The 19,294-nt window shown below is 36.8% G+C and overlaps 5 protein-coding genes across 7 annotated transcripts; 2 read left to right on the top strand and 3 right to left on the bottom strand.

Moving 5' to 3' along the window:
* Positions 1–44: 44 nt before the first annotated feature.
* LOC140961698 (arabinosyltransferase RRA3-like) lies at positions 45–2,317 on the top strand. Its single transcript, XM_073420361.1, has 2 exons — positions 45–482; positions 1,025–2,317. Exons 1-2 carry the CDS (start codon positions 306–308, stop codon positions 2,135–2,137), a joined length of 1,290 nt encoding a protein of 429 aa, XP_073276462.1. The 5' UTR covers positions 45–305; the 3' UTR covers positions 2,138–2,317.
* A 1,311-nt stretch (positions 2,318–3,628) lies between these two features.
* Positions 3,629–6,004, bottom strand: LOC140960810 (APO protein 4, mitochondrial). Its single transcript, XM_073419090.1, has 2 exons — positions 5,574–6,004; positions 3,629–4,567 (listed from the first exon to the last, which is right to left on the bottom strand). Exons 1-2 carry the CDS (start codon positions 5,840–5,842, stop codon positions 3,844–3,846), a joined length of 993 nt encoding a protein of 330 aa, XP_073275191.1. The 5' UTR covers positions 5,843–6,004; the 3' UTR covers positions 3,629–3,843.
* Positions 6,005–6,844: 840 nt separating this feature from the next.
* LOC140961228 (uncharacterized) lies at positions 6,845–9,574 on the top strand. Its single transcript, XM_073419612.1, has 8 exons — positions 6,845–7,619; positions 7,809–8,331; positions 8,434–8,488; positions 8,581–8,645; positions 8,728–8,793; positions 8,882–8,959; positions 9,032–9,208; positions 9,279–9,574. The coding sequence occupies exons 1-8, from the start codon at positions 7,228–7,230 to the stop codon at positions 9,315–9,317; spliced, it is 1,395 nt and encodes a 464-aa protein (XP_073275713.1). The 5' UTR covers positions 6,845–7,227; the 3' UTR covers positions 9,318–9,574.
* Positions 9,575–9,803: 229 nt separating this feature from the next.
* On the bottom strand, positions 9,804–13,376 carry LOC140961227 (lysophospholipid acyltransferase LPEAT1-like). 3 transcript variants are annotated; one of them, XM_073419611.1, is made up of 8 exons: positions 12,701–13,369; positions 11,961–12,080; positions 11,835–11,872; positions 11,308–11,372; positions 10,940–11,008; positions 10,611–10,744; positions 10,301–10,441; positions 9,804–10,074 (listed from the first exon to the last, which is right to left on the bottom strand). In XM_073419611.1, exons 1-8 carry the CDS (start codon positions 13,205–13,207, stop codon positions 9,967–9,969), a joined length of 1,182 nt encoding a protein of 393 aa, XP_073275712.1. In that variant the 5' UTR covers positions 13,208–13,369; the 3' UTR covers positions 9,804–9,966. The 3 variants fall into 3 exon arrangements, with proteins under 3 accessions (XP_073275712.1, XP_073275711.1, XP_073275710.1); XM_073419610.1 differs by having other exon boundaries at positions 12,680–13,357; XM_073419609.1 differs by having other exon boundaries at positions 10,611–11,008; positions 12,701–13,376.
* Positions 13,377–13,991: 615 nt separating this feature from the next.
* LOC140961226 (anthocyanidin 3-O-glucosyltransferase 5-like) lies at positions 13,992–15,502 on the bottom strand. The gene has a single exon (XM_073419608.1). It carries the CDS (start codon positions 15,416–15,418, stop codon positions 13,994–13,996), a length of 1,425 nt encoding a protein of 474 aa, XP_073275709.1. The 5' UTR covers positions 15,419–15,502; the 3' UTR covers positions 13,992–13,993.
* Positions 15,503–19,294: the final 3,792 nt, after the last annotated feature.

Genomic DNA, 19,294 nt, shown 5'->3' with positions numbered 1-19,294 from the left:
TGGCGCAGCCTATATGAAAATTAAGTCAACTTTCATCTCAAGTTGATTTGGCTACACCAGCCAATAGGATTTTGAAGAACAAACCACAATCCATGCTCTTGAAACATGCAATCGAACCTCTCTTGACCCATCAAACACGTCAAAGCCCAAGACTTTGCCACTTCCTGCACACCTGAAAGAAAGTTGACACATCAATCGATTACTAAACGAGGATAAAATCCATGGGTTTCTTGGAAGATTGTTGAGGTTTGGTGTTGTTTAAATTTTCTTTCTCGAGGTTTTGTAGGGGATATAGTTTCAAGGATATGGCGGGTGGTCGGAAGGAGAGGAGCGGCCAATTGTCGAGCCGTGGATCTCGAATCGCTGCGGCAATTGGGATCGGGGTTTTGGCGGGATGCATCTTCGCATTCTTGTTCCCACATGGGTTTGTCTCCTCCAAGCCGCCTACTGAAATTCTTCCGCTCTCCAAGTCTAATCTGGAGGTGTGCAATTCCGTTCTCGTTCCTTTTTGTTACTCTATTTTTTCCTTTAATTTGTTGGTTCCTCCATGATTCTCATCAGTGGTTATCAAGGGGGAATCCCAGGTGTTTCTTTAATTTTAGTGCTTTTTAGAAGGAATCTATATAAAATTCCATTTTGAGTTGTGCAACTACCCTCGGTGATTTCATAACGTATTGTTGTTGGAAGTGGTGGTGTGTTTCAAGGAATTAGTTTGTGAAAAAATTACTTTTTTCTGTATAATTCAGAATGGATGTTGCAAGACTTTTAGTTGGTGGGAATGACAGTGTAGATTTCTTATTCTCTAGTCGCTATGAACAGAAAATTTGTGAATTTCATCTTGGATAAAACTTGATGTGCAGAGTAAAAAAATTTAAGGCAGAAAGTTGTTTGTGCATGCTTGACGTGTATATAGTCTCTGGGAAATTTAACTCTGAGCCTAACCGTGCAGAGATCCTTCCTAATGTGAATATGATGGAAAACTTAATGTGATGATATCTGATGTAATGTTATGATTATTCCATAGGTTGATTCTTCTTCATGCGAATCAACGGAAAAAATAAATATTCTGAAAGCTGATTTAGTGAAGCTATCTGACAAGACTGTTGAGCTGAAAAGGACAGTTAGAGAGTTGAATGAAAAGCTACGCTTGGCTGAGCAAGGAAAAGGTCGTGCACAAGAACAGATTATGGTATTGGGTGAACCACACAAAGCTGGACCTTTCGGTACTGTTAAAGGCTTGAGGACGAATCCAACTGTCGTTCCTGATGAAAATGTGAATCCAAGACTAGCAAAGATTTTGGCAAAGGTTGCTGTGAATAAAGAGCTTATAATTGCAATTGCCAATTCAAATGTCAAGGGGATGCTAGAGGTGTGGTTTACTAGAATTAAAAAACTGGGCATCCCAAATTATCTGGTAGTGGCATTAGATGATGGGATACTAGAGTTTTGCAAGTCAAATGACGTCCCCGTGTACCAAAGGGACCCTGATGAGGCTATTGATTCTGTGGGAAAAACAGGTGGTAACCATGCTGTCTCAGGACTGAAATTCCGAATCTTGAGGGAGTTTCTGCAGCTTGGTTATGGTGTACTGCTTTCAGATATCGATATAGTATACTTGCAGAATCCGTTCGACCATTTATACAGAGATTCTGACGTGGAGTCGATGTCTGATGGTCATAATAACATGACAGCTTATGGATACAACGACGTATTTGATGAACCTTCAATGGGTTGGGCTAGGTACGCTCACACAATGCGAATATGGGTGTATAATTCAGGTTTCTTCTATATCAGGCCTACAGTTCCTTCAATCGAGCTCTTGGATCGAATTGCTAATAGGCTTGCTCGAGAAAATGCTTGGGACCAAGCAGTTTTCAACGAAGAACTCTTCTTCCCGTCGCATCCTGGTTATATCGGTCTTCATGCGGCTAAGAGAACAATGGACCATTACCTCTTTATGAACAGTAAGGTCCTTTTCAAGACTGTCCGAAAAGATGTCAATTTGAAGAAGCACATGCCAGTTATTGTTCACGTAAATTACCACCCAGATAAACTTCAAAGAATGAAAGCTGTTGTCGAGTTTTATGTAAATGGCAAGAAGGATGCTCTCGACCCTTTCCCGGATGGGTCAGAATGACAGTGAACTGGTGATAGATTTCTGTTTAAGTTGGTCTCTTTTCTTGCTTCTTTTTACTGTATACTGGATTCTCAACAGATTACATGTTTTTGGAAGGGGTCGTTTTCTAACATGGCTTAAACATCTTACTTTTGTTTCATGTATCACGTTTGTTATGATGCTAAAGCTGCTTTTTATCTTCAGTGTAATATTCTTTACATTTGCCGTATCAATTCTATGCACTAGTCTCACATCGCCATTGGATACAGTTAGGATTTCGATCATTGATATCTTGTGACGCCCCAAATTCGACGACTGTCCTCACTGTACCAAAACGAGTCTTTCCAGCGTGATTATGTCCTCACTCACATGCACCCTAGGAAACTTCCCAGGAGGTCACCCATCCCAGAATTGTCCCAAGTCAAGAACGCTTAACTTTAGAGTTCTTATGTGATGAGCTACCGAAAAGAAGATGCACTTTCGTGGTATGAGTAGTACATAGCAAATCTTTTACGCTCTTTTCAACTGTACAGTCTATTACATTGAACAGTCTCGGAATCCCTCTCCTTCCGGTGTAAGATCGGTTCATTCATGTTCCCTCTGCCTAGAAGACTGCCAAGAGCCGCTCATTGTCCGTGCAACCTCATGGCACCGGCGATCACCCCCCGCCCTCTTCAGCCTCGGGCCTCACATGCCCACCAGCTTTCGCTTGGTTCGTCCCCGAACCCACACCGTACTAGGAGAAGTCGGCTCTGATACCAACTGTAACGCCCCTGATTCGACGACTGTCCTCACTGTATCAAGACGAGTTTTTCCAGCGTGCATATGTCCTCACTCACGCGCACCCTAGGAAACTTCCCAGGAGGTCACCCATCTCAGAATTGCCCCAAGTCAAGCACGCTTAACTTTGAAGTTCTTATGTGATGAGATACCGAAAAGAAGATGCACCTTGGTGGTATGAGTAGTACATAGCAAATCTTTTAAGCTATTTTCATCTGTACAGTTCATTACATTGAGCAGTCTCGGAATCTCTATCCTTCCGGTGTAAGATCGGTTCATTCATATTCCCTCCGCCTAGAACCCTGCCAGGAGCCGCTCATTATCCGTGCAACTTCATGGCACCGACGATCACCTCCCGTCCTCTACGGCCCCGGGCATCACATATCCAGTCATACGTATGGATTAGTAAAGTTTATAAGTTCAAATTTTCGTGGTACAATCATTGTGTCCAGTAAGCGATCCAATAATCGTATGGAGAGGGCGGAACGATTTTTGAAAGAGTTTTTACTTGGAATGGGGAAGCCGATTCGCGTGGGTTTTTATTATTTATTTTGAAATAATGTGGAGTTGTCTGTCGATAATTAATACGATTGGAGTGGGCCGAGTGGTTTCCGTTACTAGGATTGTTCAACGTTATCCATTCTAACATACTAGGTATGTGTGTGTATGTGAAGAATTCTGATCCCTATAAAATCCGATTTTCACAAAATAAAATTATTGAAGAATTCTTGAACCATACGTATACAAAGAAAATGAAGAATTCTTGAACCAACAAAACTTCAAATGCTAAGCGCATTTATCCTAGCCATAAATGGCATATAATCAATCATTCAGAACAAAGTAAATGCCATATTGATGGGACCAAAAAGAACCGCATTCTTGTATTTATCCATACAAATGGATTGAAGGGAAACTCACGGGTTATTAAAGTAGAAACAACCACTCATTCAAACAGGAGCCGTTATGCCGTCCATTTTCATCATACAATAGTATTTTGACGGCACCACTGCACCAGCCTTGCTACACAGGTCCACCACAGCTGGAGAATGCCCATAAAAATTGCGTCCACTGTCAAGAAGTACAGGCGGATCTTGTCGCCTCCTAAACCAAACTATATTCGGGGGAACCAAGTCATCAACTTTCGCCTTCTCCCAGAAATGAATCCCGTTCCAACTCTCAAACTTAAAAACCCCACACATACGAGCTTTGTGTCCAGATGGCCCTACATGAACTTCTAAGCAATGCTTACAAACTCTTGCAGGATATACTAACAATAACTTTTGCACCCCTGATCTCAAAATCTCCCATGCTTTTAGTGTTCGTATACCTAATGTTCTCAAATCATAGTCTGATAATGATTCGGGTATGATATTATCGTTCCTTGGACTATGTGAGCTAGTGGTACTCAAAGAAAGAGTAGGATCGTTAACATTTACACCTGCCTGGAGACACAGTTCCAAGATTGCAGGAATTCGATCATGATCAAATCTTTCGTGGTGTTCGATTACTTTCTGAAACATTTTCTGCAAATGATATGTTTCTACTGGGACTATCACTTCATTTATGCCTCCTTTAACCCAATTATGGACCTTGTTCTTTGCATGATGCCTGTAACCCGGGCAAGTTTGAATCAAATGACCACCTTCACCAATGTACACTTCTGGGCAGTATCTGTTGCAATAAAAATTATGGAAGTATAAAAGAAATTGCAAACGAACATGTTTCCATCTTACTCATGTTAAAAAAGAAAATAAGAATAATCTTCAAGCTAAGAAGTTGCAATCTACAAAATGGTTAATCATGTGACTAGAAATTAGCTAATATAAAAAAAATATCTAGAGTAAAACTTGTTGAAATATATACAAATATGTGAAGATCTGAAAACAGACTGTATCTTCGAAATTTTATTGGGCAGAATCATGTGACTTTGAGAACTTATAGAAAGGATTAGAGAGCAAAATTAAGTTTTGAAACCATTAACTGCGATTGGCAGAAGAATTACTTTCAAGCCAGCTGAAGCTACAAAAGATAAGAATCCGACGAAAGCATTCAAATCACTCAAGTGTTGGTTTGTGACACAAGATAAAAGACACTAACTGCAAAAGCAACACCAATTTTCAAGGGAAGCTTGAAACAAAACAAGATACTACATGGCGTCCAAACAACTAATCAGGATAAATTATAGTTAATGGCTTGAAATCTTTTGAAGTTTGTGACACAAGATACAATCACCCAAAATCTTCTACCCATAAAAAACAACACAATCATCGGTATACAATTAGGACAGACCTCTCTCCAACACATTAGCAGGCTGAGTATAAGTAACTTCTATTTTGCCTCGAGATTAATAGCTTAAATCTCCTTGAGTTCGATTAATTAGCTCAACCAACGAGGCCAGAACAAATTTCCTTGTTCCATAAAGCCTTCAATGATCAATCAAAGCATAATAAGCAAATAAATGATGAAAAGCATAACACCCATTTCTGATCAGCTAAAAATTTCATCCACCAGGTTCACAAATAAAGAAAAAACAAAATCTTCTGATAAAACACAAGTTTCCTCTCTCAATGAATAGAATCGCCTGCCCGGTCTGTTAATCCCATCATTAAATCTTAAACACCTAGATTCACATCCTAGAGAAACATCCACAAAGAAAGGAAAAAAGGTGAGAACTTACTTGCAAGACCATACGGGAAAGTGATTGATAAGGGTCGAAACGCCATCGTAGAGGGCATTTCGGGCCCCAACAACTTCGCGGGCTACCTGGAGCATGCCTTTGACAGGATATTCCTTAGACCGTTCCTCAATTCGATTCAATATCATGGGTCTAAGCTTCTTGAAATCCAACCTGGAATTGGATTTTGTGCCGTAAAATCTGAACCCCTCCCTCATTTCATCAGGAATCATGGAACAGTTCGACCAGAGTTTCCGATTTCTGAGAATCATATCTGAACAATCCTACTTCTAAAGTTTTAAACCAGAATCTCAAAGGATTGGCGGCGGCCGGCGAAGAGCTCGTACGGGAGATTGACGATGGCTTCGATACACCAGATTTCAGGAGCTGCACTACCTTGATGATGGGCAGGACAGGAGGACAATGTTTATGAAATTATACTTCCAAAATTCCATAATTTCCGATTTCAAATAATTTTTTTTTTTACTATGCTAATTTTTTAATGCTTTTTTATATTTTTAATATCATTAAAATAGCCAGATTGTGTATTTATATCATATTAATTTTAAATATACGTGAAGTTGAAGGGCTAAATTACAAAAAGAGTATTATTAAAATTGAATTTTGAAAATATGGATAATCAAAATCACAAAGAAATAAAAATATGTACGAAAATACATTTTTCCTATATTTTGTAATAACGAAAAAGACCATAAATAAAAAACATAGGGAAAAAAATCAAAAACGAAGAAAAAATTATTGCTGCAAATTTCATAGAATGCCTAAATGATTGACTCCCAAAACTCCACTAAGATTTGTTATTTACTCATTTTTTTTACCATTTTCAACAAAAATTACTTTATTGATATATCAGCCGATATTTTTGCAAATGTAGATATAGACTTTGAATCATTTTTAAGATGCATGAGCGTGTAAATTCGATTTCGCGCATTAATTAATTATTATCATTTTTTAAAAAAAATCCACTCTAGCGATCACTGAAGTTGATGTGTCCAAACTAGCGATAAATTGCGAATCTTGAGTTCCCAACATCAGCTCGTGTATTGGTCCTCAAGTGTACTCTAAACCACCAAAATTGTATATATCAATTATGAACAGGCGCCAACAAATTTACCAAAAAGACTTCGTTTCTTGTATTTTAGCATGGAATCTTGATTAGCCCACCTGTTATGTCGTTTGGATTTTTGCACTTTTTTGCTTTCTTATCCGAAATTTGATCGAGAAATACGATGCCACTCATACTCAACTTGTGGCTACGATTTGGGACTCCCACTTTATCACTCTTCTTCCCTTAATTTCTTCTCCAAATTCAGAACCCAGCCCAATTATAGATTGTTGCTTCATGCTAAAAAAAAAAAAAAAAGCCATTGGAAAGAAAAAAAAAGGAGTAATCTTTGCCCAAGTTGTAGGATTCGAATTCCAATGCAGGTTCCAGTCTTGAATCTTTCTGTCTTTTTTTGATCACGCAGCGATCTGCGTGTTTCTTGTTCTTCAATGAAGTGATCCTTTTCAGTTTGGAATACAAACTCTCGTCTTCGAGAATCGAGAATCACCAAATCTTGTTTTCTCTTCTTCTTTTCTCCTAATCACATATGATATAACTCAATAGCCAAGAAGCAGAAATTTCTGCAGAACAATGGAGGAATACATGCACAGTAAAATACCAAACAAAAACTCAGAAAGTTTGGATTATGAAGATGTATTCGGGGGTCCGCCGAGGCGATTTTCGATGCAAGAAGTGAGAGTAAGACGCAGCCTCGGTGATCTACTGGCCTCTGAACATGGTGGAACACCATCAACCCTGAGACCGAAGGAGAAGCTCAGGTTTAGTGAGGCAAGTGTGGCGAGAAGGCCGAATCTGAGCAATAATTTCTTCGATGATATATTTAGAGGCGATGAGTCTTACAGTTCGCCAACGCGAACCCATCATGATTGGGAAAATTTGTTGGGCTCGAGTCAGAGTTGGAGGATCACGAGCCCTGCGATTAGAGCCGAGCTTTTTGGCACTTCACTACCTACTCAATCAAGGTACTTGAGCTTTTGTTTTTCTATTTAACCTTTTTCAAGTCTTTATATGTTCTAATCAAGAATTTTGACGAGCTCATTTGAAATATTATTTTGTTGGTATAATTCTTGTATATCCAAATTATGCACATGAAATATTTGTACATATTTTCAATCAAGGAGTTTTACTTCAAACTCTTTGTTGTGTACTAGTCTTCCAGCCAAATGGAGAAAAGCGGCGTTTTCTCCGTCTGTCTCTAAGAATCAGGGCCAGTTTGATGGTACCACAAATCAAATGGACACTACTCGTTCTTCAAGTTCGTCGTTTAGATTCTATCATCGAAGTCCCTTTGCTTCTTTTAGCAGCGAGGATTCGTCGTCCACTGCCACACCTGATCCCAATGACAATGTCCAAAGCTTGAAAAAAAATACCAACCCAATGGAATCTCCGGCAAGTGGTGATCGGTTCCATTTCTCGATATACAAATGGGCGGGCAGGGGAGTTCCAGTGCTCACGCCTCATATTGAGAGGAGTAACGTTAAAGAATCGAGCACAAATGATAAGTTTTCGCGCCCTAGTGGAAAGACTGAAGGTGAATTTACTCGGAAGGAATCACCGAAAGTGATGATGAATCAAGAGTTGTCGGCAAATATAGTGCCTGATTCCTTGAAAACAGAATATGTGGGAAAAAAGAATAATGGAGTGAACTTGAACGCAGGACAAGGGAAAGAACAAGTGAGTTCCCTTTTTGTGGACAAGAAGATATCAGTAGGTTCCTAAAAATCATTCAGCCTATAAAAAAACGATACACAGTAATGTTTTCTTGTTCTTCTTCAGGAATGTGAAAATATGAACAAAGATGAAGCACGAGTTGAGACCCCAAGTTTTCGAAGTAACAATTTTTATACTGTACCGAAGGATTTTTTTATTCCTCAGGCCCTGTTTAGTTGATCTGAGGGTCAGTATTTGTTTGTGTTTTTGCAGAATCGTTTAGCTTGGAGTCGAAGATGATGGAAGATTTGGATGACCCTTTTGAAGACGACTTCCTGGTACACAGACGGTTCATTCTTTTCATTAGAATTACAGTTCTAGTTGTCTTTAATGAGGTTTTAACCCACGATGCTTTAACAGGTCCAAGAATTGTCCGATGATAATGAAAATGTTACACACAGTGATGAAGTCGGTGCTGAAAAAAAAGTAAGTTCAGAATTTCACCCGTTTAAGATGAAAATCTGAGCAGTTTAAAATGAAAATCTGAGCGTTGTATAACTTGAACCTGATTCAGGCTTTAGATACTAAAATCCTTCAATGGTCAGTTGGGAAGAAAGGAAACATCCGTTCGCTGCTGGCGAATTTGCAATTTGTAAGCAGAATGCATTATTTCCCTCGGAATTTCAAATCATCATCATCTCTGTTTCTAACGTTATTCACACAGGTTCTTTGGCCTGGAAATGGTTGGATACCAATTCCCCTGGTTGATCTAATAGAGGTGAATGCAGTGAAAAGAGCGTATCAGAAAGCTTTGTTACGCATACATCCAGATAAGTTGCAGCAGAACGATGCTACTTCGCATCATAAGTATACAGCGGAGAAAGTTTTTGACATTCTACAGGTATGTTAGTTTTTTTATCACGGACTCAACCCAGTTGGGCTACCGTTCTTGAATCCTTATATTCATGCAGGAGGCGTGGGATCAGTTCAATGCACTTACCCCTCTTTAACGAGAAAGAAAAAAAAAACAAATGGAACAGCAATAAAGGGTGATGTTCTGGCAATTGGCGAGGATTTGACTCAGGAATCCTGGTGTGAATAGAATTTTTAGGGGAGAAATTTGTGTAGGTTGGATTGCTTGTTTACTCAACATATATATTTTTTGCTTCGTTTCACAATGTATGTACATAAAGGCAAGACAAAAGATACATCATGTGTTCTTTTATTTTATTTTTTTTAATAAAATTGGTGGAGCATGTTTGATAGACGAATTAATTGAAAGTTTTTCCTGAAACAAATTACGTTCCACAGGTTGGCAGCAACTAAGACTGCTTACAAAAAATCGATAAACAAAAACGCATAAACACNAAAAAAAAAAAAAAAAAAAAAAAAAAAAAAAAAAAAAAAGCATCAACACAAAAGCGAACCAGGATTGTTGTTGATTAAACAATCCTGCAGGAACACCAAAAAGATTATAAAAACGTTAAACCATGGGATGACACAATATGAGCAACATTTTTATCAAACATTTACACAAGCATAACGTAAATATTCTGGTTTCCTTTGGAGTAAAACCACTCGAAGATCTATCTTGCAATCTTTTAAACCATAAGGATACAAGTTGACTAGTTAACTTTTCGGAACCAGGCCATAAAATTATCAATCATCTTTCTGCTGCAAAACATTACGCATGCTAAGATTACCATCGAGAGCTGTAAGATAAACTCGTTTTTCTGCCAGTCCAACATCTGAAAGAATCAAATTACCCTGCATCGTTCGGGCGAAAGCAAAAGATATGTTAACCCTCAATTGAAGACTGAAGGTAGCCAAGATTCTAAACACAAGTATTTAAACTCTCCGACCATTTTTAATTTTTTTGAGGATTATCAAAAGTAAGTAAATTATATGTCAAAGCTACCAAAAAATACTTGGTTGGTCTCTCATTTGATTCCTAAGTTGTAATCATAATTTAAGTATAAAACCAATCAAATACCTTGAGAGCCATTAGCTGTCTCACATGTTCAGCATAGAGCTTCGGGTCTTTCCTTTCCTGTTCTGATGGGTGATAAACTGGCAACTTGGTCACTTCGATATAATTTACAAACTGGCAAAGTAGAAGAATTAAGTGGCGCATCTGCACAAAATGAACGTTATATCAGCATTTTTAACACACGACAAGTTTTACATGAAAGAATCATTCTATTAAATACACATTCATCTTCTTACTTAATACAAAAACAAAAAATATATATACCGAGAAACCAACAGAAACAAAAACTAAGATTTCAAACTGGAAGTCTCACCCCGGAAATAGAATCCCATGCAGCACTAAACCTCTGGTAGGGATATCTCAGAATGACAGGAAGAACCTGTGTTTTCGCCAAAAATGCACCGGTTTTGAATTTAAGAAGGTAGTCTCCGTTCGTGGTTGTGCCTTCTGCCGAAAGACCAAAAGAAGCAAAGAAACAAAAGAAGCAAAGAAAGAGTATTATAACTGACTTTATGTCCATTTGAAAAAAGGCTATGATGTATATTATAAAGGGGTGAAAAATAGAATAATTTGAACATACAGCACAAAATCTGGGAAAGAACCAAACAACTTGAGCTATTAGCCTGCCATTAAAAACATAACCTGGGAAAAGCATCATATGTGGAGCAGACTTATCTTGATGAGCTTCCAGAATTCTTTCGTTAACAATACCTGAAACAAAATCCAACATTTTGAGCATAACAATTGAATATTTGATTTTTTACGTTTTCTAACTGGACAATTAATTTGATGTTAACGTTGTTTTTTGGTTTTAGTAGGTTTTGCATTAAAGCAAAATACGTGTTATTCACATCATTGAGTTGACTTAACTTCAATTAACTACGGCTTTTCCAAGATATCAATCCATACATAAACTCAAATGATTCTAAATGGCACCAGCTATAGAAGTACCATATGGAGATCAGATTTTGCGCAATAACTAAAATGTTCATAAAATGGTAAACAGCTACCTGAGACACCCTTAAAGTCTGAAGATTTTAACCCCCGATGAACGTAGACACAACCAAGACATTTGCTGTAATGTGAACAATATTAACAATGTAAGACACCTTATGACTGAACAAGTAACTATTGACTGGAACATGCTCGCTAGAGAACGTAATCAAACATTTCAGATGTATATTTTATCATCAAACCAGACTTATTCTATAATTCCTTGAAAGGAAGAAAAATAAAAAAAGTCATCCTTATTTACTCGGAAAAACGTCATTCATGAAGAAATTTGTAACGAGAATTTTATATTACAAAACAATGTATTTTTACCTTCAGCGAAACAAATATTGTACATCATATTCGGAAAACCAATCCAACAATACATATTGTACAGACCGGTTTCACACTTGTTATCACCAATCATTCACATGTTAAAACCCAAAAGAGAAGGCCAAAACTATACATCAGGAAAAAGGAGACGTTAAGATCCATTTGTCATCCTTGAAATACCGTCTGCATATAAAAAATTACTGATTGAACGAACCTTATGAGACCAACAAGAGGAAGCTCAGCCACTGATCTCTTCAGAAAAATTGCCAAGTAAGCGAGAAAATATAAAGACGTGAGTGAGAAGGGGTAACATAAGCACACGCATCTAAGACAACCTAACCTTGGCAACGAAGCTTGGGAAAGAGGAAGACATGTGGTACAAAATATCTATATATGATATATGATTCGACACAATAGCACCAGGTCTTTCCAACTCTTCATATTGATCCATAGAGGCGGGCTGAAAAGTTCAAAAATCATAAACAAAAAAAATACATTTTTACAAAACAATGCATAAACAAGAAACTAGCATCCTAGTGTTGTAAATCAAATCGTTATTGACAAAATCATTCCTTGTCATGAATAATTATGGCACACGTACTTCTAGCATGATATGACAATCAACTCAACGTAATGGCCATATGAGAAATCATATGAACAGGACAGCCATATATAACATGCATATTACTTTAATCAACAGCGCAAGCAAAGCCTAACTTTTAGCACACGCTCAAAGTCGAATTCTTTCGCATTTCCGGTTATTTTGAAGGACCAAAGAAACAACTTTTTCATATGGAATACAGACATCCACGCTGAGGGAAAGAAATTTTTTCTATATATTCATATATATTTTTTATTTTTATATAATCATGAAGATCTTGTTTTTTATATAACCAGAAAATCTTGTTTTATCTATATCGAGCTTTAGTTTCTTGTATAGCCACTTGGCATACAATTATAATTTCACTCAAAGCACGGTATTTCTAGCATTCTAAAAAAACTTCATTCCATAACTAAGATTAAAGCATTCTGGAATGTTAAATAAAACTCAGTACATACCGAAAGAACACAATAATCAACCTCATTATTCAACTGCCCAACAACGTCTTTGCTCAGACTGGTCTCCCGAATGGAATAAAACCCGAAAACTAACAGCAAAAGCCTGGACAGAAACCTGCCGCTCCGCACAATCACCTCCCTCTGCCAGCCCCTAATCTGAGCGTAATCTTCCCGGTCATCCTCCCTGTTAGGATAGAAAAACGCCGTGCAAAGCCTACAAATAACGTAATAAAGGACTAAAATACTCATTCCCATCGCCACTCTCGTAGGTACCAAAAAAGCCAGACCCACAGCAAGTAAAATCTTTTCCGGCCAAGGCAACTTCCCCCTGCCCAGTGTCCCATACACGTCGTACCGAACAAATGCGGCAGACATTTTCTTGAGCTCTTCTATGTCAAAGGCTTGGGTTTGGGGTAAAAGGATTTCCGGGTCGGGTTCGAGGAGCGGGTTGCCGTCATCGACTGGTATGTTGTGGTCCGATCGCCGTTCTACAGATTTTGAAGTCGGGGTTTTGAGCTTGGATTTCATTTTCAACAAATTTCCTTTCAGAACTTGAGTGGTTTTTGTTCTTTTCCAGAGTATTAAGTCGATGGGCAGCCAGTTTTTGCATCGTTTTTGTGAAGACGCAGCAAGTGTACAAGGATTCACAGAGAGACGCTCCACGTGGAGGAAGCTTGACAAACGACGCGTCTATATATTAGGGGGCCATACGCTGCCAATGGTGGCCCACCATATTTTAATTAAAAATATCGATCAATTATTCAATTTGATTTTGAACATTAATTGGGGTCAACAAAACATAAATTATGTTTTAAACAAAAATTAAACAAACACATAATTTTATTATGAATAGGTCTACGGTTTCACGAATCTTTATTTATAAGACAAATTAATCTTATCTATATTCACAATAAAAAATAATACTCTTAGCATAAAAAATAATATTTTTTCATGGATAACTCAAATAAAAGATCCGTCTCATAAAATACGATCCGTAAAGCGTCTCACACAAATTTTTGCCTAATTTTATAGCACTGCCCATGCAAAATCTACCAATAGATTTACTTTTAAAAATAGTTTATCATTAAAAATAGGTAAAAACTCATATTAGATGTATTTAGTCAATTTTTTAAAACGAATATATTATTATACCTAATTCGTGATTATCTCTTTTTATATATTTTAATAATATTTTATATAACAAAAGTAATATGTTTAAAATCTTGAATTTTAAATCATATAAGCGTCCAAATACACCCTTATCCAAATTACCGAAATACGTTGAAAATTAAGAATTTGGAATACATCAATGATTTATTTTTTAAGATAAGATTTCCAAATATCGACAAGTAGAGAAAGTGAAAGATACGAGGAGCCACCGCCGTCCAACGCCTCATTTGCACTTCGTTTCAGTTCCGCCGCTCTGCTTCTCAACATCTTCCCCTTTTCCCCCTGCATTACTTCCCTAACAGTAGTCTCAATCTCCTTTCTACCCACGACTACCTCCCCTATCTCCGCCGCAGCCTTCACCGCCACCCCTATTTCCTCAACGAGCATGGTGGAGTTCATTCTCTGCTCCGCATACATTGGCCATGCAATCATCGGAACGCCTTGAACTAAGCTCTCCAAGGCAGAATTCCAACCACAATGAGACAAAAATGCTCCGGTTGACCGGTGGCGGAGAACAGCGAGCTGCGGCACCCAGGAAGGGACGACAACTCCGACCCCACTGGTCTTCTCAAGAAACCCGTCCGGCAAGTACGCCGACGGGTCATCCTCGTCGCTTCCGACTGTGAAATATGTACCGGAGGCGTTGGCATCGGTTGGCTTACGCACCACGAGAATGAACTTTTGTTTGCTCATTTCCAAACCCCAGGCCAGTTCAATCAGCTGTTTGCTCGACAAAGTTCCTCCACTTCCAAGAGCCACGAACAATACAGATTCACAGGGCTGATTATCCAGCCATGCAAGAATTTCAGCGTCTTTTTCTTTTAAAGTTTCCTCCTCTTTTATTAATGGACCGATTGGGAAAACGGGTGGAGTGGGTATGCTTCTGAAGAAAGAATTTTGTTTCAGCGCTGCGATACGCTGAACATCAAGATTCTCCCATGTATTCACCAAGATCCCGGCGGCATATGGCAACCGGCTTACATTGAGCAAGTACCACTTGTACTCGTCATTCTTTCTATCCTTGAGTTGATCTAGAAGGTCCTCCGTGCGCATGGGTTTACAACCGGGGATTTCAACAGGAGCCGGAAGATCGACAAATTCGCCCTCCACTTCGAAGTCTAGCGTCGGGAGATAGAGTGAAAGGGCTAGCAGAGGGGTTGAGGCAGTGAAAAATGAGTAAACGGGAATCGAGAGCTCTTCACAAATTTCCATGGCGTCGGTGGTAAAAATGTCGATTATCAAAGCCACCGGGGTGGGATTGAGCTCGATTAACATGGGTTTAAGTGATTTGATGGATTCCCTAGTGATAACGCATATTTGGGTGAGGATCCTCATGTCTTCAAAAATAATACCGGAAACGTCTGTTTCTGGGAGGCTGATGATATTGAGATCCGGTGAGAGTTCCGCGGCGGAGCGTGTGAATTGATCCTGCGCAGCGGAGGACTGTGTGGTGATCACAAAGAAGCTGACTTGGAAACCATGATTGAAAACGAGGCATTTTGCGAGCTGGAAGAGTGGAATGATGTGTCCCATGCCGGGACTGGGGAGGAATGACACGTGGGGTTTCATTTCTCCGGTTGTGCTCCGCCGTAATCTGTGGTTTTGAAGTTATTTCGCTTTTCATGGAGTAATGTGGAGGTCTGTCTGTTCGCTATTTATAACTCGGCTGCCTTTAGATTACGTGAACTCGAAGGTTTCTGTTAAAGAATGAAACTTAGACCTAACTCAACCCCAAAAGTTAGCTCAAGGGAGAGGATTGTCCAAGTCCATATATGGAACATCCAGGCATTTTACCCAACCGATGTGGGACAACTAACACACCCTCCTCACGCCCAAGAATGAACATCTGGAGCGTGGAGTTTACAAATGACCCAATTATGGGCAGAACGGGTGGCCTAACTATAGGAGGTCCAACACATAACGGTGAAACCTGAGCTCTGATACCATGTTAAGAATGGAACTTGGACCTAACTCAACCCCAAAAGCTATCTCAAGGGGGGAGGATTGTCCAAGTCCATATATGCAACATCCATACATTTTACCCAACCGACGTGGGACAACCAACAGTTTCGTGGCTCGTGCTATTCTTAAATATCATCAGTATTTATTAATACGAGGAATCGTTCTTTAAAAAAATTAAGCATGGAATTGTTTTTTAACTACATTTTAAAATAAAAATTATAATTTTTTAAATTGAAATTGTAAGAGATAAAACAAAATATAGAGAAAATTGTTATTACTATATAAGATTCTAAAATTCGCTAGATGTCAATCGAACAGTAGCATCTAGGTCGTCTGGGCAGTGATTAGTCGGATTCCTGATAACAAGTAATAAATCTTTTATTAATATTAAAGAACAGGAAATATGTTTAATATTTTAGTTATTTGGAATTAGATTCATTTATAAATTAATGAGCTTGTCCATTAATTTATCTAAAGTTAAAATAACAATTGATTATTCTTATTCGTTCTCTTTTTTTTCCTTCTTTTCTACTGTTCGATCATTCAACATGTCTGGATTAATCTTATTGACTATAGAAATATCGGAAGACTACCACTGCCGAAATCTTATTAATTTATTCTCGATCACATTAAGGCCGTCTAAGCTGACCGACTAACACTTTTGATTAAGGCCGTCTAAGCTGACCGACTAGCACTTTTTTTTGTATGTATTACGCATAATTTAGAACACTGTATAATAACACGATTATGTACAATTAGTATAGAATAATTTTGTAGAGTATCTGCTGCACGTCGTCTTCATCACGCACTTGTTTGGAATTTTAGGTCCTTTTGTTTATGCCCCATCTCCGATCAGTTGTAATATTAAGTAGGATCTAATTTGTTATAAAAATTAAGGAAAATTACATTTTTAGTTCAATATATTTATATTTTATGATTTTAGACATTTATGTAATCAAATATCGGTTTTAGCTTTACATTTTTCGATTTTTGATAATTTTAGTCACTTTTCATTTAGAATTTTGATGTAATGTTATACACCTCAACACTACATCAACGCTGTAATGGTGTCATATCTATGTCATATCGGAAAAACATTAAAATTGCCACACATAAAGAAGCAAAGATAGTATATTAAGACTGAAATTTGAAAACGGAAAGAATCAAAACAACTAAGCAAATATACAAGACAAAAAAAAAACCCCCAAAAAATTATTCTCATAAAAGAAACATTATGTTTTCATTTCTACAAGTTAAATTGGCGATAGACTTTTCGTGTCAACAACTTATAATAGATAATTATAAATATGCTCATCACTTCAAAGTTAGTAGGAAATGGGGTTTTTTCGTCTGAAAAGAAAAAAATAAAAGAAATGGGCGGCTTTTAATTAATAAAAAAAATATTAGTAAAATTAGTCATGTAAGTTGATTTTAACTCGATTTTGATAATTTATTCTAATTTATTAAAATTATGTATTATTATAATAACTTTGTTTGTGTGTATCTAATATTTTTTTCATCAGAGTATGGATATGATGCCAAATATTTCTAACTCGATTTTTACAATTTTTCCCTCATTCATTTAGTGTTTGGTAATTGCCTTTTTCTATTTGGTTGAACTAGCTTTTGGACTTCTAATTGTGAGCTGATATAATTAATTATACTACATATTATCTTACGTCTAATTTTTATAATTTATATTAAATATCTATATTTTTTATCATCACATCATACTCACCAAACAATATAATCAATTAGTTGACCATTTTTCACAGTGTAATCTCCAGAGATTTATGGAAAAATTAAAATTAAAATTCTTTTAATTTTCAGTGGCAAAGAATTTACTTTCTGCATGTGTGATAGTGAAGAATTGAACTATTGAAGATCAAGTGTGGACAATATCTTAATAGTGGATGCCATATTCTATTCTTAGGTATACCTCTATCATTTTCAAGGATTTATTACGCTTTGTCTGCTTCGGATGCTCAATTGCTATCCATCCCCGACCGATTATATTCGCCCAATAAAGTTGATATTTATCGGTTAAGAATTAATTCAACCGAAAATTAAAGAGAAAGGGAACTTGAAATCATAATCTTTAATTTTTTTTAATCAATCTGATATTTCAGATCAATGCGTTCTTTCTTGAGAAAATCTTTTATGTAATGCCTGAAGTAAATAGTTGTAAATGTAATGCCTGAAGTAAATATTACAACTATAAAATAGTATTATGCCATTTTTGTAAATAAGTTGAAAAATATTGAATTTATTTTGATGGCATTTTCGTAAATAAGTTGAAAAATAATGAATTAATTTTAAAGACAAAATGGTAATTAGTGACATATTTTGCTCATGTGAAGTCCAAATGATTTGATATTTGGATATAACATAGAAAACTCAAAGATATAGAAGTTTTATGTTTTGAGTTTTGAAAAATTTGATCGTTTGACTGGTCCAAAGGGATATACCGGTTTTTAAATATTAAATATTATATATTATATTATATTAATATAATATAATAAAATATTAAAAAAATAAAAATAAAAAAAAAAGATAAATATGAAAAGGATTGAATGAATCAGAATTCATTCGAAAGTTTTATAACAGACGGGAGAAGAAGACATAGATATAGGGATTTCGGATTTTCTTTTCGATCTTGCGACTTATCGGTTTATCCAATCGACGAACCGACTTCAGTTCTGGGATCGTTGATACGAGGTCTTTGATTTGATGTATAAATTTTATAGTTTTGGTGATGTTTGAAATTCGTCGATTTCTAGAATAAATCCGATAAATTGTTGAATCATACTGAAATTGAAAATTGTTGAATAGTGTATGATCTTAACGAAGTATAGAAGATTATTGTGTTGTTGTTTTGAATTATTCCCAATTTATTATAATTAGGGATTTTTAATCGTTGGATTGAGATTAGAGAGTTGTTTGTCAGTTGTTATTAATTCTGATTGTATATTCGGAGTCTATGACGGATATGCTACACGTTGATATAAAGTTTTCGTAATTTGACGGATGTTGTAAAATAGCCTATTATTTGATATTAAATTAATTAGTGTGTATTTGCTGGTAGTATTGTGAATTAAATACACTAGAATATTAAATTGATGAACGATAAGAATTTATAATCGAGTTTTATATGATTATTGTTGGGCTATTTGATGTTGTATATTGAGGATGTTATGATTGTGTTGATACGGTGACAATGATCTGATAATTGTTGTTAAATTATTTAGATACATCACAAGCCTCGGGATCAAAGAAATAGCCAGATATATATATATACTCGATTATCAGGTACGTGTTGACGTACGAGCATATGTTGTTATTGTTTAGTATTGATTAATACTATTGCGTTGAACGATGATAAATCACTGGTATTGGGTGATTTTATATTATATCTGTTGTTGTTTATTATCGTTGATATGTTGGGAGACGTCACGTTGATGTTGTTCGTTCGACGATATTGCT

This window comes from Primulina huaijiensis, chromosome 16, assembly GCF_012295235.1.
Source record: "Primulina huaijiensis isolate GDHJ02 chromosome 16, ASM1229523v2, whole genome shotgun sequence".
In the NCBI taxonomy this organism is placed as follows: domain Eukaryota; kingdom Viridiplantae; phylum Streptophyta; class Magnoliopsida; order Lamiales; family Gesneriaceae; genus Primulina; species Primulina huaijiensis.
The sequence above is the reverse complement of the archived record's forward strand: the minus strand, read 5'-3'. Positions and strand labels throughout refer to the sequence as shown.

Excerpts from the sequence above, each read along its gene's own strand:
- LOC140960810 (XM_073419090.1), bottom strand. The coding sequence starts at position 5,842 with ATGATTCTCAGAAATCGGAAACTCTGGTCGAACTGTTCCATGATTCCT. Across the intron at positions 4,568-5,573 it reads TTTCCCGTATGGTCTTGCAA|ATACTGCCCAGAAGTGTACA; the intron begins GTAAGTTCTCAC and ends TTATTGCAACAG.
- LOC140961227 (XM_073419609.1), bottom strand. The coding sequence starts at position 13,207 with ATGAAATCCAAGCTCAAAACCCCGACTTCAAAATCTGTAGAACGGCGA. Across the intron at positions 11,873-11,960 it reads TCCCAAGCTTCGTTGCCAAG|AGATCAGTGGCTGAGCTTCC; the intron begins GTTAGGTTGTCT and ends ATTTTTCTGAAG. Across the intron at positions 11,373-11,834 it reads CCTCTTGTTGGTCTCATAAG|CAAATGTCTTGGTTGTGTCT; the intron begins GTTCGTTCAATC and ends TTCACATTACAG.
- LOC140961226 (XM_073419608.1), bottom strand. The coding sequence starts at position 15,418 with ATGAAACCCCACGTGTCATTCCTCCCCAGTCCCGGCATGGGACACATC.
- LOC140961698 (XM_073420361.1), top strand. The coding sequence starts at position 306 with ATGGCGGGTGGTCGGAAGGAGAGGAGCGGCCAATTGTCGAGCCGTGGA. Across the intron at positions 483-1,024 it reads TCTCCAAGTCTAATCTGGAG|GTTGATTCTTCTTCATGCGA; the intron begins GTGTGCAATTCC and ends ATTATTCCATAG.
- LOC140961228 (XM_073419612.1), top strand. The coding sequence starts at position 7,228 with ATGGAGGAATACATGCACAGTAAAATACCAAACAAAAACTCAGAAAGT. Across the intron at positions 8,489-8,580 it reads TGAGACCCCAAGTTTTCGAA|AATCGTTTAGCTTGGAGTCG; the intron begins GTAACAATTTTT and ends GTGTTTTTGCAG. Across the intron at positions 9,209-9,278 it reads AAGTTTTTGACATTCTACAG|GAGGCGTGGGATCAGTTCAA; the intron begins GTATGTTAGTTT and ends ATATTCATGCAG.